Raw genomic sequence first — 25,700 nt, 5'->3', positions numbered from 1 at the left:
TGGCCCAGGTCCTGGAGAGGATGGTGCTCCATGAAGCTGTCTGAGCTGCTGTCTCAGCTCGCATCTGCCTCTCCCCCACCCCGGAGAGAGTCCTGCTGGGATGTGCAGCAGCTTGAATTGAGTCCTCCCTCTCAGTTCTTGGGAACTGGTGTGAGCGTGGCCTCCATGGGGAGAGATGACTCACCCAGGCGTGGCTCTGGTCAGCCCCCATCAGTGAGCAACACAACACCGGCACCGGCCAAGACACCGGGCTACGAAATTCACTGCCAAAATTTAAGGATCCAGACCCAGCTCCAACCTTGTGGGCCGCAGCCACTCAGAAATGTGAGAAGGTGGTAGTAGAAGACACGAGAAACTTTTGCTCAACTTTCTCCCATACTCCCAAATCCCACCCTCCTCCCTGCCCGTGTTACAGCGACGGAGACGCAAACCAAACACACCTTTCTTGGAGCTGATCTCTATTTCAAAAGAAGGCTGCTCCTGTAGGAATAAAATATGAACACTGGTGCGGGGTGGTAAACAAGTCCCTAGAAATTTTTTGCCACCCAGTTACTTCCTTCTCTTCTTAAATACCCTGAAACAAATATTACTACAGAAGCTCTAGCTCCGTACAGTTGTGAGAACACTTCATGCAAAAAAAACCAAAAAAAACCAAACAAAACAAAAAAAGGGAAAAAAAAAAATCCAACAAAAAAGAACTTCAAAAAGGGAAAAAAAAAAAACAACAAAAAAGAACTCCCCACCCCCAAACCAGAAAAGCCCTTCCCTGGTTATGCAGGTCTGGAAATCCCAATGTTTCCTCATCGGCCCTGGGAGAGGGAAGGGCTTTGCCCAGACACAATCCAGCACGGAGTCACCAGCAGATCTCCCGCAGATTCCCAAGGTGCCAGACCTGACCCTGCCCTGACTCACAGGCAGTGCCTGGAAGCTGCAGGTTCCTCTCGTGGTCACCAGGTGAGGGAAGGGAGAGGCAGACCCCGAGGAGCCACCACTGCCCTCACACAGCTCCGCTGAGCTCAGAGAGGGTTCCTGCAGACCCATGTTTCTGCAGACTGGAGTTTCTGCAGCCCCGTGAAACACTCCCAGGATTACAGCTGTCTTTGCCTAATTTATAGCAGCAAAGAGGGCAAAATACCAACAACGAAATCCAAATCCATCAACACTCCTGTAAAGTTACTAACTACTTCTACACAGACACTGCTTCGTCATTCGGCACAAGGCTAAGCATGCTCCTAGGTAACTACGGGGGCACAGCGGGCACCCTGGGGGGGACACACACACACAACTTTCCAGGTTTCTGTGGTGCCTCCCTCAGGCCTTGCTCGGTTCCTATCACTAGACAACATCTACAATAACTCACAAACTCGCCCACAGCCCCCGCAGGGCACCGGTCCCAGCACGCTCCCAGTGCCTCCTGCTCCCCTTTAATCCGGCCAAGCGTGGCAAGCTGGGACCCGTACCCTTCAGAAGGAATTCTGCTCGGCTGACAGGGAGCAGGACATCTCTGTGGACTGTTTCCCAATTAAAAAAAAAAAGGAAAAAAAGAAAAAAAAGAAACCAAGAGCAACTGCTACTTGCTCCATTTAATTTCAATTAACTGCAGCCCTTCGAGGCCAGGAGAGATGCCAATCTAGCAATTTGTTGGCCACCCCCTCGGGGATGTCCCATTTCTCAAATGCCCCTTTCCCAACCAAGCCTCTGCTCTTCTCAGCTTAAACTTTTCAGAAGTCATTAAATCCCACTGTGTTAAACTAATAAAGGCTTTAAAACCTGCAGTTCTTTTTCCTCTGGAGGATGCGACTGAACAGTGGGAAGGAGACACGGGCAGGCAAGCACCCTCCTCTGCAGTGGGGACTCTGCTACCTCTGGAAGCTCCTGACAGTGACCAGCTTTGCTGGATCCTGTTAGAAAAACACCATGGAGTTAGGGCTGGGGAAGAGGAAAAGGGAGCAAGTGTCGTCCTCGGTGTGCTAGAACTTCTCCTCCCTCCCTAGGTGGGGAAACAGGCAGCTTATTTGCAAAAGGCAAGTGGTTTCCTAAAAAACTACTGAAAAAAAACCACGAAGGCTGCTCAGCCCCTTCCCTTAGAAAACTGTAAAAAGGTTGGAGACACAGTGTGGCAGCAGGAGGCTGGGAAGGCAGCACGGGGACAGTTGCCATCTCTGGACCATGCCACCTCCATGGCAGGGTCCAGAGAGGTCTGGCTGTGGCTTGTAGGTGCTCCCTTGTAGAGGATTCAGGAGCTCAGGTGCTCTCTGCCCCCTGTCCGGGTGTTCCTCGGGCAGTAAGTGGCTGCGGCTGGTCTCCACGCCGTGCAGGCAGCTGCTGGTACGTTGGCATATCCTGCCCAAACAGACCTCGAGGCTGTTCTGTGACTGTAATTGCTGTCAGTGACCAGTCCCAGCTGGGGCTCCCCTCCTCTGGAGGTGTCTCCTCTCAGCCTGCTGCTGCTCAGTTGCTCTCTACCAGCTTGGCTAGTCCCTGCCGGATCTCGCTGAGCTCAAATATCTTCACATCCATTATCTCTGCCACCTTGGTGACCTCATTTTGGATCTTCTCCCTCTCGGCCAAGGTCTCTGCCAGCGTCTGCTCGGCCAGGTGAAGGCGCCGCTCCAGCTCGGCGTTGCGTGCCTCCAGCTCCTGCCAAAGGACACGAGCAGGGTGAGGTGGCTGCCCCAGCACTGATAGATGCTGCTCGGGGCCCACCACCCTTATCTCCACAAACCAGCCCCACACCAGGCTCCCCACACCCGGCCAGCCCAGGTCTCCATCAGTTCTTTCACCCAGGAACCTCCCTATCTTGAGCCACAGCACCCAGCAAACACGTGTGAGCTCGTGTTCCCCACACCCAGGCATCCACCCAGCGTTTGCCAAGGTGCTATAAATGCAGATCTCCCCACCCCATCATCTCTAGGTCTGATGACATTTCATGTTTGGAGATTTTATTCTGCCATGAAAGCCAGCACCTGTGCACGGGGGTGAACCCTGGGCAGATCCCCACCCCCTTCAGCAGCTCAGAGGGAAACACAGGCAGGCAGTGCCCCCAGAGACCACACAACAGATCGTGCCTCCATCTGCCTCCTTGCCCGGAGGTGCAGAGCAGCTTGCATCCCTCCTGCCAGCCAGACGGAGTCCCAGCTCTGCTCCCCAGCCACCCAGCAAGCCAAGCAGAACCTCCAAGAGATGGAGAGTCACAGGACATCCTTCAGCAGCTCAGAGGGAAACACAGGCAGGCAGTGCCCCCAGAGACCACACAACAGATCGTGCCTCCATCTGCCTCCTTGCCCGGAGGTGCAGAGCAGCTTGCATCCCTCCTGCCAGCCAGACGGAGTCCCAGCTCTGCTCCCCAGCCACCCAGCAAGCCAAGTGGGACCTCCGAGAGATGGAGAGTCACAGGACACCACGGGTCCTGCTCCAGCCCCACAGCAGGGGCTGCTGCAAGCGCTGGAGGAGAGCACGTGAAGGCTGGGTTTGCCACTGCCTGCTGATTGTGCTTGGAGATTGTCACATCTCCAAGATACAGGGAGGGTGGAAGGCGGCAGAGACGTAGACAAGGACCTGTTCCCATCATCCAGAGGCAGAGACAGGCACGGCAGCTCTGCAGCATTCACTCTGACTCAAAGGAGAAATGATGATGGATCCCTCTACTCCGAGCGCAGAAGTGCCCCAGATCTGCCATCCTCACCTGCAGCTTCTGCAGCGTCTCCTCACGCTCGCCCTCTGTTTCCCATCGGCCACACTTCTGGCTCTTCAGCATCTGAATCTCCTAAAAAAACAAGGAGGGAGAGCATGACATCAGATCCACCCCAATCCTGGTGGGGCCAGCTCCTGCCATGTACCCAACCAAGGCCCCGTCCCTCACTGCAAGGATCACAAAACCACACTCAGCTCTAAAATTTTCCTACCTCCCTTTCCAATCTTCTACTTCTGCTGTATCTGCTGCCTCCCTCTAAGCTGTTAGAACCTCATCAAGATCCCCAGCAAGGTTTGGATGCACCCTGCTGCATCCTTGCTCAAGATTCCAGGCTCTTGGGGCCAGGGTATTTGCTAGGCTGAAAGCCTCTGCACACCTTTGCCCCAGTGTTTTCCCGGGGACAGATCTCTTCTCATTAAGGATCAGGAACCCAAAAACACCTTCCTTCCCCAAACCCTCCTTTGTGGCTCCCCCCCTCGGTGCTCCATCCCCCCACCCTGCCAAAGCCCAGCCAGCAGAGAGCCTGCAGATGTGCAAATCGCAGAGTCTCTCCACACCTCCCCTCCTTCGCAGCCTCTGTAATTAAAACTCTGCTTTAAATCATTTATTTAAATGCAGCGAAAGCGAGAAGCAATTCCTACACTAGAGGGGAACTGCAGCTGCAGCTGGGAGAGAGGGGAAGGGATAAGACACAGCCCTGCCATTTGCACCAGGGCTGAGATTCTCCACTCAAGGCTATTTGCTCAGGAAACTCCCAGAACTTCACCCTCGCTCAGATTTGTTTCTCTGGGGAGGGAAAGCACCGAGGGGGCTGCACTGGTTTAGGGGAGGCTCCTGCCTTGCACAGGCAGCACGTGCAACAGCACCAGTCTGATCTTGTACAGGCTGCAATGCCAGAGAGGGTGGTGGTGACCGACAGGCCACCCAGCTTCAGGCTTTGCTCTGCTTTGTGGGGCATCACCTCATCTTTAGCCTTGATCAGCAGTTCCAGCTCCTCCAGGGTTTGGTTCAGCTCTTCCTTGTTGTTCTCGCTGGAGGAATCATGAGCCCCCTGTGACTCCAGTTCTGCTACCTACACAGAGGCAAGCACAGGGAGGTGAGCTCAGAGAGAGGAATGTCCTGAGGCCTTATCACCCACAGCCATTCCCTGTCTTGTTTTGGCTTCCTTGCAAACCCAAGCAGGCTTACACCAGGAGAGCAGCTCCCACCCTGGGGCTGCGAGGAAAAAAAATTCCCTCCTCCTGCTCTGCCTGGATCACACACAGAAACACGCTGCAGTGAAACCCGGTCCAAAGACTCTGTCTCTGCTTCCTCCTGCACTTCCATTGAAGCTCAACCTGCTGACATCAAGCACATGAGCCTACAACCCAAAGTAGTGGCATGATCCAGCTCCCTGGGCAGAGATCAGCCAGGGAGTCACCGCAGCCCAACCACAGCAGAGCTGGGAGGAAGGGTTTGCCCAAGCGTGCTCCCCCTTCCTGAAAAATGCAGCCCAGTGGCTTCGATTATTCATGAAGAGGATTCATTTTTAAAAGGCTCATCAGAAGGTCTGCAGCAGGGGCCCAAGCTCTCCCCTGAGCTCTACAAGTGATGAGAAACCCCACGTAGACAGGGCTCAGACCCCAAGTGACACCTTCCCACTGGCTGGATTTGGCCTCAGGCAGAATCAACCAGCTCTGGTGCCAAAATGTTCCAATTTAGGGACAGTAATCTAGATGTTTCGCTGAGTTAGCTTCTCCTGTGATTCTGAGAAGGCCCCAGGGGTTGCCCTTCAACCAACGCTCATGAAATCCTTGCTTCCACCTCCTGGCTGTGAGAACAGCCACCAAAGAGTCACCAAAGGGGAAGAGCAGCCCGATCCCCTCAGCCCCAAAACCCACACTTAAACACCCCCCGCCAACCAAGATCTCTGCTATTCCTAAGGCAGGCTCCTGCTGCAGAAGAGAAAATTTGTTCTGTGCAGCTCTTTTCCTGTCTGACTCTAGCCCAGAGAATTAGCAACGGGCACGGCGAGTCCTGGGGGATGGCTGTTTGCTGCACAGCCTGGCCACACAACAGCCATCAAGTGGAAACAGCTGTTAATTGCTATAAATCCCTGCTGTCTTTCAAATGAGCTATCTCGAAGCGAAATGGCTTTCTGCCGCCTTCTCCAGGGCTCCAGAGTCCTCTCCCAGCCAAACCCCAGCTGCCCTAAAACCCTTTCCCCAAATCTTCCCCAACTCTTCCCTCCCAACAGACCCAACCGTGTGACTGTCACTCCCTTGCCCAGATGCACACAGTTGATCTGTGGCTTCTCTGACACTACGTGGGTCAAAAGATCCTATTATTCCAACCGAACAAGGGCTTGTTTGTACTGCGCCGCCCGGGTTTCATCATGTTGCAGCTTGGATTGGAGCTAATTATAGCAGATAGAGCGATCCTCATCCTTCCTGTCAGCAGGCAGATTGCCCTGATGCCTAGCTCAGGGAGGAGGAGGGGGCCACAGGCCACACTCTGTATTGTTGGCAGCTGGAAATTACCCCCAGAAAACCTGAAGGGAAGCTGGTGTTCTTTGACTTTGTGCTCTGGTTTCCTCCCTTTATCCACGGGGACTCAGCACACCCCCAACTCCCTCTGCAGAAGACAGGAGATCTTGCAAGCACTCCCTTGTTACGTGGCCTTATTCCTTGACATGTTTTCCCTGCCAGGCTCACGCAGCATCCTGGATTTCCATCCCATCTCCTGCTGATGGTGGAAACCGATGGGGAGAACGGGGTCAAGGGCACCATCTGGCTCTGGGATGGGGCTTCCTCTGACCCCCTCCGTGATGGCCCTCCCCTGCTCACCCGCTGCCGCAGCGACTCCGTCTCCTCCTGGTAAGCAGTCAGCTGCTTCTTCCACTGGTCCACGTTGGCGTTGGCTTCGTGGAGAGCAGCCACCAGCTTGTTGTTGTTGTCCTGGAGGCTGAAGAACTCGGCTTCCCACTGGACCTCGCTCACCGAACTGTGAGGGACAACAGGGGAAGCATTTGCAAGAGCATACGAGGGTCTCAGCGTGAAGGTTTCTTCCCCCAGCGCTGACATGTACTGAAATAATGCTCTTGGAAGTGCTGAGCAGCTCCCTGCTCCTCCACAGTTTTCTGTTTGGCTTTCATATCTCTTCTCAAATTGAAATGCCTCTTCTTCCAGCCATGAATCTGCATCTCTCTCCTTTATCCCTGCATAATATTTGACTTTGAGGCCATGTGTGCTTGCTTGAAACCGCAGAAGCCACACTGGAAGATTAATGGGGTGGGGGAGGGTGGGGGAGATACAGCTACTATAAAGGAGCTTTGCAATGTGGGACTGAGGATCCATTTTTAAAAATCTTTGTTAGATCCGAGTTTGCTTTGAATAAAACCCTACCACCCCAGACCCGGGAGAAAGGTAGCAAAGGACACTTGCTTTTGATTTAAAAATATTCTAAGTGTTCAGCTGGGAGCTCGACAGGGAGCCCCAGGGCAGAATCCAGCCCCAGAGTCTTTTGAACAGACAAAGACCGGAAACAGCAGGGACTTTGCTGGAATCATCAGGGGAATTAACACAAACACAGCCCCTGGGCCAGCTGGAAAAGTGTGAACATCTTCTGGTATCACAAACTACTGATCTGTAGATAAGTGGCATCAGCTCATCCGGGCTGCAGACACAGAGCAGGCTCCTTCCCACACTGCCTCAACTGCAGATTTCACCTCCGGGCTGGAATAATTTTCCATTGGGAAGAGGGGAAATTGGTAACGTGGAGGGTTTGAGCAGCGGTGAACATGGGGCATTACTCAGCTACCTAAAAAGAAATAGCCTTGGCTCAAAAGCACTTGGGATGACAGGGACATGCACCAAATCCTGCCAGAATTCTAGGAGTTTAGGAGCTGGGAGCAGAGAGCACTTGTGGCAGCCTCACCCTTCCGAAAGCATCTTCTTCAGCCGCTCCTTCTCCGTTGTTATCTCCACATCGGCGCTTTGGCTCCGGAATAGTTTATCTTCTCCTGGCCCATTGGAGCTGATGATGGGGCTGGGAAGTACCTGGAGGTGAGGAAGAGGTGGTTATAACACAGCAGTGAAGACAGGCCACGTATGGCCAACAAGGTCTCTGCAAACCCATCCACAGCCCGAGTTCAGAGGAGTTCTGAGTCCCTGCGCTCCCGTGAGACACTGGTTTTTAGTCCTAACTCTTGGGCAGTGCTTGTCTACATGACAAGGGGTGGCAAAGATCCTCCCAGATGGCTCAGCAGCACCCGTTATGGCACAGCGATGGCTTTGGGAGCTCTGTAGACACCTCTCTTGGACAGGGAGGCCAGCGCCTTGCTCTGCCAGCAGCTGCCCTGCTGTCACGTCCTCCCTTTCCCTGTCCCCGTGCCACGCTGGGGCAGCGATCCCAGGGCACAGACACCCCGAGCAGGTGGGCTCGCAGCTTGTAAGCACCAGCTATTCCTCCCTCCTGGCTCGAGGCAGGGAATTCTCTGGCCCTCAGCTTCCCCCCAGAGAAATGCCAGCGACGTGAGAGCCCGTAACCCAGATCCCACGGCGCTGCACAACGCTCCCGCCGCTCAATCTGCCCCTTTCAGGGTTTTTGCCAAATTCTTAATAGGATTTTCCTGCTGGTTCTCAGAGCATTGGAAAGAATTAATAAACTCTAAGCACAGAGCTGCCAGAACCTGGGTTCAGTCAGAAGCCCAGCCTCTATACCTTGAATTAGGACACCAGGTGCCATTGGGACAGTGTTTCTCAGGCTCAAAGGAGGGAATTTCTGCTATTGCTCAGGTGACTGTGGCACCCACTTTCCAAAGGTGCAGGAGAAGATGGTGACAGTCCCTGCACTGAATTATGCTTCTCTCTATGGCTCCATATTTCTGTGTACATCAGAGCTAGCAGAGAAACACCTCATCCTCCCAGGCTGGAGGGAGCTGACAGCAGAGCAGAGAGGAATATGAAGAAGCCAAAGCAGACTTTGCAGCCTCCAGAAGACCCCATCTGCACCGTCTCCTCTCACAGCAGGGAAGAAGCTTGGCACTGACAGGGCAAACCGAGCTATAAAAAGACTCTCTGGGATCCTAAGCTGGGGGCTGTGAGACCAGGTGGCTGGTGAGCCCGCTGGAGTTCGTAGGTAGCCCTCAAATGCCCGTGGCAAGAAGAGCCACCTGCTTTTGGAGTTGGCTGACATCTATAAATAGAGCCAGACAGGGCAGCAAGATGTATGGAACAGCAGCTCCAGGAAGCCTTCCAGAGAGTGACTGAGACCTGCGAAACACAGCCCTGCCTCACCTTTAACACAAGGTGGGGAAACTGAGGCAGGGAAAGGGGCAGAAATTTCATATTCTGGTGTGGTGAGGTCCTGAAACCGGTAACAGCCGAAGATGCTCCACACTGTTTTGTTGCTGACATTATCCACAGCAACACACTCTGTGATGGGGATGCTAAATGGGGTGGGAATTGGCCTAAGAGGTACTAGAGGACAGGAGAGAGCTGTTATCCTGGGATTTCCCCAGCTCTGGAAATCTGAAGCTTAAGTAAAGTAGTGCAGATGCAGAAAATGAGGGAGCCCTGATTTAATTTCAGGAGACAGATCTGCTCTCTCTGCTCACTTGCAAACAGAAACACAATCAATTATTCAAGGATAAAACTCGTGTTTGAAGCTCTGCTAATGCAGAGACTGCGAATCAGCAGCGGGACAAGGGCTGATGGGCTGATGGATGTACCAGGCTGAGGAAAAGAGAGAAACCAGATCTGTGTGCCCTCGTGGCAGGGGACACCACACGTGTCAGAGCACTGGGTGCCTGATGGCTGCAGGCAGGGGCCGTGTGGGCTCATGTCTGAGCTCTCCCACCAAGAGTCTGAATGGGAAGAGTGGGTGTGGGCTCCCATCGTGGCAGTTTTAGTGCTGCTGAGTCAGGTAAGAAGGAGGAGCAGAGCCTTAAGCCATTTCCCTGCCCTGTGTTTAACCCTCACCTTCTGAGCCTCTCATCCCTTCTGCTGCAAGTCACCATCGCAGCAGAGGGGAGAGGAACGTGTCCTGTTGTGGCACCTGATGAGTTCTGCCTGGTGTGAACAGGAGAAGAGGGAGGATCTCCACTCCCAGTCTTCAACTCTGGCCAAGGGAACTCTCACGGCTGCAGCCAGACACCAATCTCTGTCCTGGGCAATTATCACTGACCAGTCAAGGAATCACAGAATTGTTGGAGTTGGAAAGGACCTTCTAGAGATCATCTAGTCCAACTCCCCAGCCAGGGAAAGACTGCCTATAGCACATCACTCAGGAGCATCCAGGTGGGGCTTGAAGATCTCCAGAGAAGAGGACTCCACACCCTCCCTGGGCAGCCTCTTCCAGGGCTCTGCCACCCTCACCCCAAAGAAGTTCTTCCTCAGATTTGAGTGGAACTTCCCCTGTTCCAGCTTGTGCCCGTTGCCCCTCGTCCTGTCACTGGGAACCACTGAAAAAACTCTGGCTCCATCCTCCCTCTTTTACCTAAAACTTTGGTTTTGCTACTAATGCTCTACTCTACTCCCTTCTTCACTTGCCACCCATCGGATGGGGCTTAAGAGTCAGGAGGAACCAAAAGCTAGGCATATTTTCCCCATTTTTTGCACCCCCTGAGACATTTCCAGTCTCTGCAGAGCCACCGCCTCCACCTCCCCCTCTTTTCCCTGCAGGCCAAGGTACTGTTCACACTCCCTCCTCCTCCTCTGCTGCCACTCCATCTGTACCCAACCCAGAGAACGCACTGTCCTCCATCCTCCAGCTCCTCTCCTGCTGCCAGGAGCTCTGGGAAATGCAGAGTCACCTCTGGAGGGAACTATTTGGGAGGGCAACTTCACCGTCAAGCACTCAACAGCTTCACCATGGGGAAGAGCAGGTAGAGTTCTCCACAGCTCCTCCTCTCCCCTCCATCCCACCACTGCTGGAGTTGGTTTAGCTACACGGGGGAGAAAGGGAAGGATTGCAAGTGCAACACACATGAGAATGATCTGTGATGGGCTTAAACTTTCTGGCTTGGTGTCCTGGGGGAAAGAAAATGGAATAAGTGGCTGTCACACATGCAGCTCTACTGCAGGGGAGAGTTCCCAAGGGGGGTGTGTGATTTCTACTCTCACAGCACAGCTTCTCTTCCACACTGGAAATATGACAGAAAAAGAAGAAGGCGGGCCAGCTCTAAGAAATCACTTTGTCATTCCATGGACAGCACCATCAGCTATCAGAGACACTTGGAGAAGAACCCCCTGCAGCACCACAAAAGGAAGAAAAACGGTTGGAAATGCCATGTGTCTTTCCTCCTATGATCTTCAACCCAGTGACACACACTCCTACCTGCTGCTGGCCTGTTACTGTCACACTGAGACCAGGGGGAGCCAACAGCTCTAAAGAAAAAAAAGAAACAAACCAAAAACCACCAAACCAACCACCACCACAAAAAACCCCACTCCTCCAGCATGGCTTTCTAAGACATCCAATGGTTTTGATAGTTTAACTGGCAAAGAGGGAGGAGTGTGAACCTTCCCAGGAGCTCCACTTAAACACTAATTAGTTCATCTACTTCATGTGTTTCAGTAGAGTGACCTCAGGGCCACAGGTGTCATCAAAGTGTGATGTTGTGAGCTCCAACCTCAGTGTCTGGCAAGAAGAGAAAGCTCTCAGGGGGGAAAAGGGGTGAAAGCAAGAAGTTACTAGAGGAGATGAGCACAGAGACCGTTTTCCCTCGCTGTCATTGCTCTGGAGGGAGCGTTACCTGGTGAGATGTGATGTTCAGGGCAGGATTGGTCAGCTCTGTTTTATCCTGGGACTTCTCCCTCGCCAAACGGGCGGCTTCTTTCACTTCCTGGAACTTCTCTGCAAACTAGAGGGGAGTGGAAAAGTCACTCCAGTGCCACCCCAAAATGCGGAACAAACTAGAATTGACATCTGGGTCACTCTTCCCTTTGCAACTTCGTTCAACGTGCTTTTTAATTTCTCATCAACTAACAATAAAATTCAGGGAATGGCCCCTTCCTGCCAGTGCCCACGATTGTGGCACCGAGGGCTGCAGGGTTAGCTAAACAGCAGTGACAGAAACAGAGCCCAAAGTCCTAATTCAATTTAGGATGCCCAAAACACTCTGCAAATATTACTTTAAAACTCTTCCCAGCATCTTTGCATCTCGTGGTAGATTTTAGCAGAGGCTGACCCAGGTTTCTGCCAGCACCTGCAGCGTTACCTGGGAGAGGTGTTGCTCGGAAGCGAAGCCCAGGCCGTACACCGTGTTGGCTCTGCTGTCTGCCCATTGTCCAAACTTCTGGGAGGTCTTTGTGAAGGTCATGTTGGGGGTAATAGTGCTGTTGATAATTGCCTGCAGAGAGAGGGAACAGTGAGAGGCAGAGAAAACTCCAACCCGCTGCCCTGGGGGATTGATAACTATAATCCATGTGTACTCTAGGAACTAGGGATAGATTAAAAGCCAGAGCTTTCCACCAGACAACAGTTCTGGTGACCAGAAGTCTTTCTAGTCTGGCTACGTGACATCAACAAATCTCAGTCATTTTGTCTACTGAAAAAGAAAAAGCCTCAGTATCATCAGCTTCCTCCGTTGTTGGAAAAGAAGGTAAGAGACAGCATGTCCCTGGGGACTTAACAACTTTCAACTTTCTCCATTTTCATGGCAAGTAAGAAGAAAAAGAAAGAAAAGAAAAAAAGGTTTAAACAGCAATCAGGACTAGCTATTACAAAGCACTCTCTGCTGGGTAGGGCAGCAGCAAAACGAATTTCCTGGGAAGACTGATTAATCTTTGCCATTGGAGCTCTTCAAGACCAAGTCAGGAAAATGCCTATCAAGAACAGTTTAGGGAGAGTTAATGGTGTTTTGTGGAAGCGACTGTACCTCTGAGGCTCCCTCAGCCTCTGTCTGTCGTTTCATTCTGTCTACAGGGGCTGGTTTTAGCACAGGGTAAAGGCTCTCAGAAAAAGCTTGTGTTTTGCATGATCGGTGGGGCAGGGGGGGAGAGGAGAGTGTGGTGGGGAAGGACGGGCCGTAGGGCACATTTTTCATCAGCACAGATTGTAGTGTCTAACATCAAACACACTTGAGCAGGGAGGCAGCGTTTCACCCTCCATTCCCTGCAGCGAAGACGCTGGGGTGAGCCCGTGCTGAGAACTGACCAACTCAACACCAAAATAAAGAAATATCGACATCAAAACAGACTGTGGCTGGAGGAAAAAAAAAACAACAACCCACCGTGGATCTGCGTGATGCTGTCAGCAAAATGTGCCCCCCTTTACCTTGGTGCCCCCCACGCTGATGATCCGGTAGACGTTGCGTGTGGCATCGTAGAAGTAGGAGACGGTCAAGGCGTGCTTGCTGGCCGGGATCCAGTTCCGTTTGGTGGCAGGGTCAATCTGGAAAACATGGGCCCTGGTGCTGAAGATGGGCTGCTCCCTGCAAGAGAGAGGAAGGAACGGGGCTGTCAGGGCAGAGGGGAAGCTGAGCAACCGGGGAAGGGTGGAAAGTGCAATGATTTCCTGGCGCTCGTGTCGCATTCTGCACCGCCAGCAGCACTTCTGCTATTCGCCTCCTCCCTGGGGATTGCGCATTCTGCACCGCCAGCAGCACTTCTGCTGTTCACCTCCTCCCCGGGGAATGGAGACAGGAGGTGCTGAGGGATGCAGCCCCCAGGGATGCAGCATCTCTCCAGCAGCCCCTCACTGAGCCTCTGCGCAGGGACCAGCAGCTCCCCGCTGTCTGGTATCAGCTACTGCCCCTTCTTATCAAGGGAGTCACAACCCAAGCTCTCCATTGTTCCTGTGAGCTGCTTTTCCAAGACCTCTGTGCTCTCCACATCCTTGGCACTCTTCTAAAACCCGTTTTAGAAGCTGGGGGACCACTGGATGATGCTCCCACAAAATAAAAGCCCACGGCTGTTTATGCCTCCTTTTGCCCACCATCCAGGTAGCACAAAGACGGCAGCTTTCACTGCACACTACTGACCCCGGTCTGTGAAAATACCCTTGGCACAATAACTGAAGCTATTAAGGGTGTTTTAACTACAGGTAGAGGTTTTTTACCATCCTTTAGAGCTTCTCTGTCCTCCTCTGCAGTGTTCAGATATTTCTGAAGACCACAGCCTGGTCATTCCAGCAATAACAGACTATGCCCTCAGGTTAGGAGATCTTATATGAACGTTCAACCAAGGACAGGCATGCAGCTTGCAAGCAGAAGCACAAAGAGGACACCACAGTCTCATGTTTGGGACACACCAGGTGGCCCTACACAACACAGCCAGTGTGGCAGAGCTATGCTAACGATCAGGGGTTATATTATTTTTAGCCTGACCTGAAGCTTCCTTTCACCACCCCTCAGTGGTCAGCCCATGGCGACTTCACCAGGTACATGATTTCTCTGGCTGCTGTATTAGTTTGTATTTCATAGGATGTCTCGGAGCTGGAGCTCTAGGGAAAGGGCTGGGATGGAGGATGTGCTTGGGATGTGAGCACAAAAAGCGCCTTCCCCTCAGCACAGCTCTTCCTCCCTTGACTCACGCTTGGGAAGCGCATCCTGTGGCGAGAGGTCACATCCCAGGATTAAAAGCAAGTCACTTAACAATGAATTAAAGGAAACACTTCACCACACAATGTGCAGCTGCTGCAAGAAAAGCACCGAACCACACGCTGCCCGGATTCCGTAACCCGCAGTGTCTGAGCTGAAATAAGGAGTTGAATCTCAGGCTCCAGGATGTAACTCGAGCGTTTCAGGAGGCAGGAAGGAATGTTTCCATGACACGACAGTCCAGGTGCATCAGGGCTTGGGGTCTTTGGTTCAAATCCAAGGCAGTGGCCATTGCCACACTCCTTACCCAAACCTCGTGAAATGTGATGTGAGTGGAAACACCCCACAGCCCCAGGACAGCTGTGAACGAGGCGCAGTCACAGCCCTGCCACGTGCCAGCCCCCAAAATCCAGGCATTTCTGTTTTCTCCCCACTCCAAGTCCTCACAGCTGCAACGAGCAGACCTTCCCATCAATCCAAAGACAAATGTGTGCGGCGCTTCCCCAACCCATCACCAAAACTTCACAAGGAAATAAAATACTCCCAGTTTCAAGCCCTGTTCCCAGGTTACAGCCCCGACTTCGATCTCTTGTGACTGCACAAGGGTCTACACCAGCTCCTTCTCCGCATCCTCTCTGCCTGGTTTTACTCAGTCACGGTCTGTTTTTTGGAATGAGATTCACATTTTCCAGTCTCCACCGACAGATACTAAATTTTACATGGATCGTGGCTTATCCTTCGAGACACTGTTATCTACAGAGGAGGGGAAAACCTGCTGTTTCTGCACCTCAACCCCCAAGTCCTGGGCTCGTGTCAGAAAGAAGAGAGGAAGGACATTACCTAGTTGTTGACATTTGTTAGCAAGGAGGGGAAGACAGACTACAGGCCAGTGGAGTTAGTACGCGTCTCTCCTCCCACAGCTCGCTCCTTGGGGCTCCTAGCTGGACTGGGAATCCTTTCTGGACTGGGGCTCCTTTCTGGTTTTGCCTCCACAGCGATTCATTGCCTAGCGATGGAAAAGTCAGCTGTTATTTATCACGCAGAGCACAGACAGAAATGTTCAACCGGGCAGCGTTTAGGGGCTCCGGTCGTCCCAAACTCACAAAGCTTGTAATTTGTAATGATTTCTCATCACTGAACAAGTTTTCTTCCCTGTCAGGGGAGATAATTGGGAGAGCTGGTGTAACCGGAGTAAATCCCTTTGGCAGCAGGCGCCGGCTGTTGGGAGAGGGCCACGGAGCAGCCTGGAAGGCTCTCGTGTTTCGTGTCACACGCACGTGACGCCGGCTGCATGACGGAAAACCCTCCTCAGAGCTCACCCCTCACACGCACGGCGGCTATTCCTGTGCTCGTCGTTCATCACTGAGGTCAAGGGACACCATCCCGCTGACCACAGAAGGTTTTGGACCCAGCTCCCTGCCACGGAGATCTCCAACCTTCCCCGAGATCATAGAATAGAATCATAGAATCATAGAATGGTTTGGGTTGGAAGGGACCTCAAAGATCATCCAGTTCCAACCCCCTGCCCTGGGCAGGGACACCTCCCACTAGAGCAGGTTGCTCAAGGCCACATCCAGCCTGGCCTTGAACCCCTCCAGGGATGGGGCATCCACAACTTCCCTGGGCAACCTGTTCCAGTGTCTCACCACCCTCATAGTAAAAAATTTCTTTCTGATATCTAATCTGAATCTTTTTTCTTCCAATTTAAAACTGTTTCCCCTTGTCCTATCATTACCCTTCCTGGCAAAGAGTCCCTCCCCAGCTCTTCTGTAGGCACCCTTCAGATACTGAAAGGCCGCTATAAGGTCTCCCCGGAGCCTTCTCTTCTCCAGGCTGAACAATCCCAGCTCCCTCAGCCTGTCTTCATAGGAGAGGTGCTCCATCCCTCTGATCATCTTTGTGGCCCTCCGCTGCACCTGTTCCAGCTGGTCCATGTCCTTTCTGTGTTGAGGTGTTGAGATACCCCTCCTCTGCCCGCAGGGACGGGGCTGCAGCACCCACCATGCCCACTCCATGGAGCCAGGCACCATCCTGGACCAGGGCACCATCCCAGACCCCCCAGTGAAGAACCCCCATGGTCACCCTGCGTTGTCTCCCCATCACACTCAAGACAGCCGTGCTAATTATTTGCTTTGTAAATTAGTCTCTCCCATGTAAATTAGCACCCGGTCCCCACCCTGCTCTCCCCCGTATCAACTGAGACCGCACACCTCAAAAAGGGAGAAAAAGGGTAAGAAAGTGAATTTGCATGACGAAGGACGCCTGCAAAAGGGGTAAAGAGCATCGATTTCACAGCCTCTCTGCCAGCACTGCCTCCAAGCAGGTCAGATAAGGAGCAAATACCTGGAAAATCCCACTGCCTTCCCACGGATCACTCCAAGAGGAGGCCACCCAGATGTCAACTGTCCTGTAACACTTGTCCCTAACCACAAAAACCAGCACTGCTTTCCTTCTGACAACCAGGAGTGGAAGAAAATTCCACTGGAAGACCTGTGAGAGAGGAGAAAAGTCCATCTTCACAGGGTTTATGCTCTCTCCACTCACACCAGGCTGGTTTGGCTGCTCTCTCACCCGATGCTCAGCCCCTGGGAAAGAAAAGCTCTTTTCCTGGTGTCAGACACACTGAAATAGGCACCGTTGATGGGGAAGGGTGTTCTATTTTCTGTGCCTTTACATAATCCCCACCGTCTCAACACTCCTCATAATGTCTGTTCTTCCCTGGAGCAACAAGACTTCACGCTGGCTGCCAGAGGTCTATCCCTTCCAGTTACCAGCACGGAAGCCTCACAGATGCTCCAAGCCAGGCCCACTGCCAGTTACACCAGATGTGCTCTGCTTCCAACACATGGCAAACTGGTACTGAGCTGGGATCACCAGCAACTTCACCTGCCGGCCGGGTGCCAAGGGGGGAACCCCTTGTACCCACCTCCCTCCCAGCGAAGCAGAAGGGAGGGGAGCCATAGGATGAGAACTGGGAATGGTTTTCTACTCCAAACGGGGAGATTGAGCTGAGATGTGGGGAAGATCTTCTTTTCTGTGAGGGTGGTGAGAGCCTGATGTGTGGCTGTGGCTGCCCCATCCCTGGAGGGGTTCAAGGGCAGGTTGGAGGGGGCTTGGAGCAACCTGGGCTGGTGGGAGGTGTCCCTGCCCAGGGCAGGGGGTGGGACTGGATGGTGTTTAAGGTCCCTTCCAACCCAAACCATTGTATGATTCTATGAAGATGCAGAATCTGCTAAATTATCGTTCACATTTCTCCCTTTCTCACTGCAAACAGGAGCCTTTGCTGCCAACGTGCACGTCCCTAATAACAGCACCCAGGGATTGCTTTGTGAGGTCGGCATGATATTGCCCTCTCACAACCACCTGAGCACGGTGCCAGCCTGGCACGGGGACAGGGCTTTCTAGGAAGCAGTTGTTTAAGCTCAGCAGGTAACACTCAGGAGAACTTTGTGCTCCCTTTGGGAACCGCACAGAGACGTTCACACTCCTTAGCAGTTGTTTAAGCTCAGCAGGTAACACTCAGGAGAACTTTGTGCTCCCTTTGGGAACTGCACAGAGACGTTCACACTCCTTTTGCGGCGCTTCTGCAGGGAAAAAAAAGTCTTTTTTTTGGTTTGGTTTGTTTTAAATCCATCAAATGATACAAGTTGTACCCAGCTAGTACAAGAATTTCATTGTGAAGGATACTGGCTGGCCTGGAAACCTGCCTTTCAGCGCTCGCTTACTCGTCTGACAAGGTTAAAGCAAATGCTAGAAAATAAAAGCTCTCCTAGAGCCTACGTGGTGGAGCACAACAACAACAAAAACCAGACAGAAAGAGTCAGCAGCAATGCAAACCAGGAGAGAAGAAAAGCAAGAAAGTCTGCAAACCCAGGGGCACATCTCTAAGAAGTCACAAATGGGTTATTAAATGGAAAAGGGCTCTCTGCACCCTTTCTGCAAGTCCTTCAGCAGCAAAGAGCCAGGGACAGGTTTGGTGCAGCCGAGGGGATTAGCAAGGTGGGGGCAGAGGCAGGGCTGGGGGGCAGCAGCGTATGTGAGGAGGGGAGTTCAGAGCAGGAGAAGGACAGATGCTGAAAGCCAGAGCTGAGATGCATCAAACTGCAGTTTTGGGTCCCTCACCACAAAAAAAGACGTTGAGGGGCTGGAGCAGGTCCAGGGAAGAGCAACAGAGCTGGTGAGGGGTCTGGAGAAGAAGTCTAACGAGGAGAGGCTGAGGGAGCTGGGGGGGTTCAGCCTGGAGAAGAGGAGGCTGAGGGGAGACCTTCTTGCTCTCTCCAACTCCCTGAAAGGAGGGTGTAGCCAGGGGGGGTCGGTCTCTTCTCCCAAGGAACAGGCCATGGGACAAGAGGAAATGGCCTCAAGTTGCCCCAGGGGAGGTTCAGATTGGAGATTAGGAACAATTTTTACACTGTGAAAGAGTTATCAAGCCTTGGAATGGGCTGCCCAGGGCAGTGGTTGAGGCCCCATCCCTGGAGGAATTTAAAAGCCAGGTTGACATAGAGCTTAGAGACATGGTTTAGCGATGGTTTTATCAGAGTTAGGTTGATGGTTGGACTCAATGATCTTAAAGGTCCCTTCCAACCCAGACAATTCTATGATCAGCAGAGTCACATCTGAGGAGCACCCGTCTGCATTCTGCACGCTTCTGGCCAAGCTGCTGACCTCCTGTTTCCAAAAACACTACAAAGCAGTTAAAAATAGTCCTGAAAGTGCCCAGGATTCAAATCGGCGTGTTCGCTCTCCAGCTACAGCCCACTTTTTCTCTGTGTTTCAAGTGTATATGCTGGATACACCACAGGTCCCTAAATGCTGACACTTCTTTTCCTGCTCCCAGCTGGGAGTCCCCACAACAATACAGAGAGAGCAGTGAAAAGGGCACGTGTAAATAAAACCACTTACATCCCCCCAGGGCTGTCCTTCGCAGATAATTAAGAAAAAAAAAAAAAAAACCAAAGCAAATGACTGAAAGGACAAAGATCTGGCTGAGACACAGACGTGTTCAGCAAGTGCCTGATGGCAACTGGAAAGGATCCAGGTCTCATCGCTGCCAGCGCTTGTTCCCAGCCCAGGGGGGAAGGGCAAAATTCAATATCCCACGTCCTGCTGATGGCTTAAAAATGACCTGTCCCCCATGAATGTTCCCTAACGCTCCAGCAGCAGGCTGCCAGCTGCCAGGCAAAGCCATAGAGCTAAAAATTAAACACAAAGAGGTGGTCTAACGGATCTAGCTGTTTCCTGATGGGTTCTTCACATCAGCAAAACCCCTGGCTCCAGGACGCTGCCCGAGTAGAGACCCAAACGCCTCCTTTTGTGGCTTCCCCTTCCAGAGAAGTTGGAAGAAGGTCATGGGGCGTTTGGGGAGGACACACAAATATAGGGTACGGATCAATCGTTTCCGATTTGCTCACTGACTGGAGCCTCTGACTCAGCCGTCATTAAAGTTCCACGTCAAACTGCCTGCTGGTCTCATCTCCACCTTGGTTCTTGTATTATTGCCCTCTCTACAGCATCCAAATTGATTTCTTAATGAATAGCTGCTTATTTCACCATTGCCAGGAGAGCAAATCGTTACTTGTCCTCTTAACTTACGGTCTCAGCAGAGCAGCAATGGACTGAGCAGGCCAGAAGGACCTCGCCGGGTTAGGACACGGGGACGCACTGCCAAGACCCTGGAGGAGAAGCCCTGCCCTGTGCCAAGGGGGTACAGATGGCATCAATTCGGTCCCTTGCACCAGTGCCACATTTCACCTAGCAGGGGGAAGAGTGGGCATAAAAGGTGCCAAAGTCTGGGGAAGATCAAAACCAGCGTTGCCCAGTGTAATCAGAACAGGGATGTCACTGGATGCATGGACTGTCCTGGAGTGTCCTGCCTGGAGGTGGGCTCTACCCTCCTTTCCACAGGCATGTGGGCTTCTTCCCAAGTGGGATCCTCCAAAATAACCCACTGCTGCTGCAGAGAGAACGCAACAGAAAGGAAAAACGAGCTGCCTCCCGGAGAGGGCTCTCCACAGAGGGACCAGAGCATCTCCAGTTTAGGAGCCAGCACCAGGAGATAGGCTTTGAGCAAGTCACCTTTAATCCCTCTCCTGGGTATGTCTGTAATAAGAGGGATTTCACAAAGCCCTCTCTCTAATCCTCACCAGAAAAATACCCTCAAACCTGCAGACGAGTCTAATAGCGGAACAGAAGTAAAAAGATAAAGACATTTTTGGTTGGGGTCACCGAGCTGGGAACGGGGCACGTTCCCCACGCATCCTCCAGCCAGGAGGAACAACCCTCCAAAGAAACATCTCCTGCTTGAAGGAACAGCCCAGGTTAAAGGAAGGCACAGCCAACCTTGGGGAGAGCTCTTCAGCCAAACGTTTCTCTCTGTGTCTGAATTTCAATATTGATGGCAGCTCCAGCATCTCACTACACGCTCCCTCTCTCCTCTCTTTTCCCCACCCCAACTCGAGCTGCCCGTTGGGGTCCTTACACCGCACCAGCTCCTCAGAGAAACTCCATTTCATTGCTTTTACTTTCTCGGGGTATTTCCAACACAAATAGCACCCCTTTGGGAAAAATCCTTTTGGACAATTACAGGCTCTCTCTCTCTCTCTCTTCTTCAGCAGGTTCCCAAATCAAAGGGCAACTGCTAAAACGCAGCCCTCCTCCCTTCTCTGCCTTTCGAAGAGGTCTGGCAGAGGAAGAAATCAGGGTTTGATTGTTTGCTTTAGATCTTTTATTGCACCCAGCGATGCCTTTTGCTCGACAGCTTCTACGCCGGCTGCGGGGAGGGGTCTCTTTCTGACTGCACAGCTGCATTTGACTTCTGCTTTGTCCTCCTTCTTCTCCGGTTTTCTGTGCAATCTGGAAGATTTTTCCCACTGAGATCCTCTTTATTTTTTTCTTTCCTTCGCAGTAATTCTCACCTCACAATCCTGCCTGCCTGCGACATGCCCATTTAGTTAACTGAATTACTTATCGCATCCTCCTCACCTGCCCCCACCCTTTGCTGCATGACCAGAGTGAAGAAACCTTGTGTTTGCTGCGAAGAGGGAAGCTTTTAGTCACCATTCCCCAAATTTATACTAGTACTTCCGTCCTGATTCCAGTTCCAAAGTGAGGCGTGTGACAAAAGAGCAGGATTCAAGACACAGCAGAGAGTTTTAAGAGACATTTTGGTGGGTGAGCCTGAGTTCAAAGCACTCCAGGGATACAAATAAGTGAATAGGGCTGAGGTTTAGAATAAAGTCTTTCAGCCACTTAAGGAAACAGCTGGAATGTCCTGGGGAGGCTGAGCTCGGTCCTCATTACCAGCAGCTGCCTTGGTGCTCCTGGATGGGGTTTGGCCAAGGGCATCTCTAGAAGTCCATGTGCTGTTCTCCAGCCTGCACCTCCTCTCGCTCACTGCAGCTTCTCTTTGCAGGGACATTCATTTACTTGTCAGAGAGAGGAGCCTCTCCGCACTTGGACGCGGAGAAGGGTAATCACTTTAAATACCTCGCTCTGCATCTGGGCAGCCTGCGTTCCCCCATCCCCCCCCTTCATCTACAAACCAAACCAAAAATGCATCGCAAGAAGTCACAAAGTGCCAGATCAGCAGAACGGGTCCTGCAGACCACGGGCACAGCAGTTCTCAGGCACAAGGGCAGGGAAGGGCTTTGGGGGTGAGACGTCCCTGCCAACAGCAGCGGGACACCTTCGGAGTCCAGAGACCTAGGAAGGGCTTTTTGCACTGTGCAGCCACAATGAGCAAGCCCCCTCCCCAAAAAAGAGGTCCTCTTCTGCTAAAAGACCTGTTGCCAGCCACAGCAGGAGGGAAGGATTTCCCAGTTCTCGCTGGGAAAGGGACGGATTTCCCGATTCCCATTGCAATCTTCCCAAAAGTCCTTTCTCTCCCCCAGGTCTGGTTTCCTGGCTGGGTGTTTGCAGGGCAGCGAGGGCTACGTGAGAGCGTGTGAGCACGAGGGATGTGTGCCCCAGCTCTGGCTGCTGGCCCACGGCCACGCTGAGTCAGCCGGGCCGCGTCAGGGCTCTCCCGGCTCTGGGGTCACCAGCCCGAGGGCTTGGGTGTGAGAAACCCCCCAAAACACCACCATCCGGGATAATTCCAGGGAGGGGGGTTGGGGAAATGCGTTTCAGCCAGAGCCCGGTATTTCAAAAGGCAGAACTGGAGCACAGAGAGCGCATGAGAACCCATCTCCTCCTCCTCCTCCTCCACTGCTGTCTGTCTTTGTTTCCTTTTATCTTCCCTCCGCAGCTTGAATTGCTGCTGACTGTGTGTCAGTGCTGTTTGGGGAAGAAGTGTGGGTTAATGAGTCAAACCCCATCTCTTTCCTTTTGCATTTCTCCCCAAACCCTTCCTCTCTGAGCCAGGGACTGGGTGTAACCCCCTCCAGAGCCTCCGGACTCTTCTGCTTCACTTTAAATGGGTGCAGGGAGCTTTGGTATCTCCTACCCAGGACTGGGGCACAAGCCCCCCGGGACACCCAACTGCAAAACTGCTTTAGGAACAAAGTTTGGGAGGATGGATTCCCAGCCCTTTGTTCTAACCACCAGGCAGTTTTTCCAAGCCCTCCGAGCTGCTGCTTCGCTTTCATCCCGTGCTGCACAATGTCACCTTGGGGAAAACGCAGAGATGCTGCAAGAGTCCAGGTGGGACTGAAGGAAGCCACCCTTCCACCCCACAGCCACAAAGGGATGGAGGAGCAGCACAGCTCCAGCGATGGGGAGCTGGCTGGGGGCTGCTTTCCCTTCTGCCTCCCCCAACTCCCAATGGATTTCCCAGCTGGGCTTAGCACAGGAATGAAAAGCAGCTGCCTCACGGCCTGCCTGCAGATAAAGGGCAGCAAAGGAATCCTGGCTGAATATCTGCTCCTGTTGGATCAGCGTGGGGAACAGCGACAGGCACGCAAGGTCAGGCACAGAGAAAGGGGATCAAGGGCATTTAAAGACACAACACAGCTGAGAGAGATTATTTTTTTTTTCCTTTTGGAAACCAGTCTCCATCTACAGAGCGCCTTGGCTGCTGAACACTGTGCTACTGGGTGTCTACAACACAATCTGTGCATTCACCTTCCCGGGACAACTGTTACTTCTGCTACTGAGCTCCAGCAGCTCTTTTCTTTTGAGACGCACAAACCCTCGTGGGAAGTCTGTACAGCAATTAAAGTTAAAAAACCCAGCAGAGCCAGACTGCAGCCAAGTAATTCTTTATACATTCCAGAGAACATGTCCAGTAATAATTAGAACCAGAGAAGCGGAGATACAGGCACATTTCAAAACGTTCCCTGCCTCCAACACGTTCTGCATCTTCATCACAAGCTACAGGAGCCCTGGTCCTTCCAGGCACGGGCATCTGCTCAGCTTCACCAGAACCAGTCCCTAAGATCTGCTGCTATTTTGGACCTGCCAGAGCTCCAAAAACACAACCAGCAGCCCCTCCGGCAAGGCCAGTTCAAATTGGCTCTTTAGCAGAGGTCAGTGGGATGACAGCAGAGATAAGAGCGGGCGAATTAATTTGCTTGATATATGTGACAAGCAGGTAAACTCTATACTGCTCACATAAGAAGCTGGTAAATTTGCATTTACCTGTATTTTTATTTGCCAGCGCTATCGGGAGATGCAGAGAAATGGGAGGAGGTGCCCACCAAAGACTCAGCTCAGACCAAACTAAATTCACTTTCCTCAGGATCAAGTGTTATTTACAACTGGCCTCTTCAGCGAGGAAGCGCCAGGGCATTAATACCAACAGAGCCCAGGGAGAATTTACCCAGGAAAAAGCAGAACGTGATGTTACAAAGAAACGTAATACGGAGGAAGGAGAGCAGAATCCCTGCTTTCAAAAGAAGTTAACTAAAATCAACTGCCAGAATGTGATGTAAGAGGTGATGTGCTTTTAACGTCTGCGGTATCCAGAGTAACCTACACGCTGCTGAAAGCTACTCAATATCCCCATGTGATCAACTTGCGAGTAAAAAGACACTTTATCTTGGAGTTAAGTGGAAATAAGGGATTTTGGGTGGAAACGTCATCCCTGGCTTAGTAATAGTTTTGCTACTACACCCCTATAATTATACAGTGAAATCCAAGCAGACTGAGATGGTGACTCCACCTCAACATTCTCCATGGGAGCTGGAGACCCTCTGAAGAAACCACAGAGCTGCTGGTGGGACTGTGGAAGGTCCAAGAAGGATCCATCCTCTAATCCTGGAAAATAAAAAGCTGGGCATAGACACATAGTCCCAGGCTATCTGCTTCTTAAACCCTTCCTGACAGCTCTAGAAGTTTTACAGTAATTTTGTGGAGCACAGAAACGTTAAGAGGAAAATAGGGACACTTTCTGATTTAACCTGGATCAGCAAATACTCTGCCAACTTCAAAGGATCTACGCCAGACTCACTCTGCTGTCACTGGATGCTTCACCTCTTCTGCCTCTTGCCTTTGCCCGTTCAATCATTTTATCTGGATGGTCCAAGAGGAACATTAGCAGAAGGAAAACAAGCCCCTAAGAATGTTATTTATTTCTCTTGCATTGTCACCCACACGTTTGGGGAGTGGATCAGACAGGCTTCCTACAGATCCACCGTGCTTTCAAACAGCCACCAGGAGTTTATTGCCCAAGAAACTCACAAAAACACATCAGGTCCTTTAAAGTTACACGATTGAGACTTAGAACTAGGGCATAAATTAAATACCAGACTAAGCTCCTATTTCCATGCCAAAATCCACCGCCACATCCATGCAGCGTTATTTCACTCTTGGAAAGTCTGAGGGGGATCATAAAGTAAGTCATCGGGGATTTTCAATCAGCTATTTATCCATTTAGAAATGCAAACAGGATCCATTTTGCCGAATGCCAAAGTCACAACAGCCAAACAAAATCCCCAATTTCTAACTTCTGGAAAAGTTTGTGAACACGACCCGGCTCCAGTCCTCCCACCCAGCCTCCCAGTTTGGATTTCATACACCATATAGCTCACTAGAGGCTTCCCTTACATACGAGTTTATTTAAAGAAGTTGCAGAGATTTGCAATTATCTACTTTCTAACCCATAAAACAAAAGGCAAGTCTGAACTTTAAAGCTTGCAACGTGGAAAGAAAAAAAAAAAAAGCAATTTCAAACCTTCATTTCTTTTGCCATTACCTTAAAAATAGCTCAACGGCCATGAATAATAAAAGCAATTCAAGAATAATAAACTGCCAGGCTCACCCCATCTCTGCCGGGCGTCAGCTTCTTTCTCTCCCGTCCTTTCTTCAGCCGCCTGGGATTCTTCTCCACGTTTTGATTTATTTCTCCCTTCCTCTTTCTTTCTGTCTTTCTCCGGATCCGGATGCTCTTTAAATTTCCTCCGGAATTTCACTTTGAAACCTCGCTAGTTTTAGCTGGTGGCTCACTAAACCGCTCAGTAAATCCCTGAGGTTGCGGGGCAGGGTAGGGGCTGCCCGGACACCCCCCTACATCCCCCCCCAAACCTTCCCCCGTGGGGTTTGCGGGGC

The 25,700-nt window shown here is 51.8% G+C and overlaps 1 protein-coding gene across 3 annotated transcripts in view; it reads right to left on the bottom strand.

Annotated features, from left to right (window-relative positions):
• Positions 1 to 1,568: 1,568 nt before the first annotated feature.
• HOMER3 (homer scaffolding protein 3) overlaps positions 1,569 to 25,700 on the bottom strand; it is a 39,190-nt gene continuing 15,058 nt past the window's right edge. Inside the window, exons 1-10 of one of the 3 annotated variants that reach the window (XM_014938648.1) lie at positions 25,414 to 25,694; positions 15,057 to 15,222; positions 12,953 to 13,109; positions 11,895 to 12,026; positions 11,430 to 11,537; positions 7,610 to 7,731; positions 6,520 to 6,676; positions 4,656 to 4,766; positions 3,686 to 3,766; positions 1,569 to 2,640 (exon numbers count right to left, since the gene is read on the bottom strand). In XM_014938648.1, coding sequence (XP_014794134.1) covers positions 2,452 to 2,640; positions 3,686 to 3,766; positions 4,656 to 4,766; positions 6,520 to 6,676; positions 7,610 to 7,731; positions 11,430 to 11,537; positions 11,895 to 12,026; positions 12,953 to 13,109; positions 15,057 to 15,070 — 1,071 coding nt within the window. In that variant the 5' untranslated portion in view covers positions 15,071 to 15,222; positions 25,414 to 25,694 and the 3' untranslated portion in view covers positions 1,569 to 2,451. Of the gene's footprint in view, positions 2,641 to 3,685; positions 3,767 to 4,655; positions 4,767 to 6,519; positions 6,677 to 7,609; positions 7,732 to 11,429; positions 11,538 to 11,894; positions 12,027 to 12,952; positions 13,110 to 15,056; positions 15,223 to 25,413; positions 25,695 to 25,700 lie in introns of those variants that run through there. The other 2 variants (XM_014938657.1, XM_014938668.1) reach the window with 2 other exon arrangements.

The sequence above is a fragment of the Calidris pugnax genome, unplaced genomic scaffold, assembly GCF_001431845.1.
Source record: "Calidris pugnax isolate Ruff unplaced genomic scaffold, ASM143184v1 scaffold46, whole genome shotgun sequence".
Classification (NCBI taxonomy): Eukaryota; Metazoa; Chordata; class Aves; order Charadriiformes; family Scolopacidae; genus Calidris; species Calidris pugnax.
The sequence above is the reverse complement of the archived record's forward strand: the minus strand, read 5'-3'. Positions and strand labels throughout refer to the sequence as shown.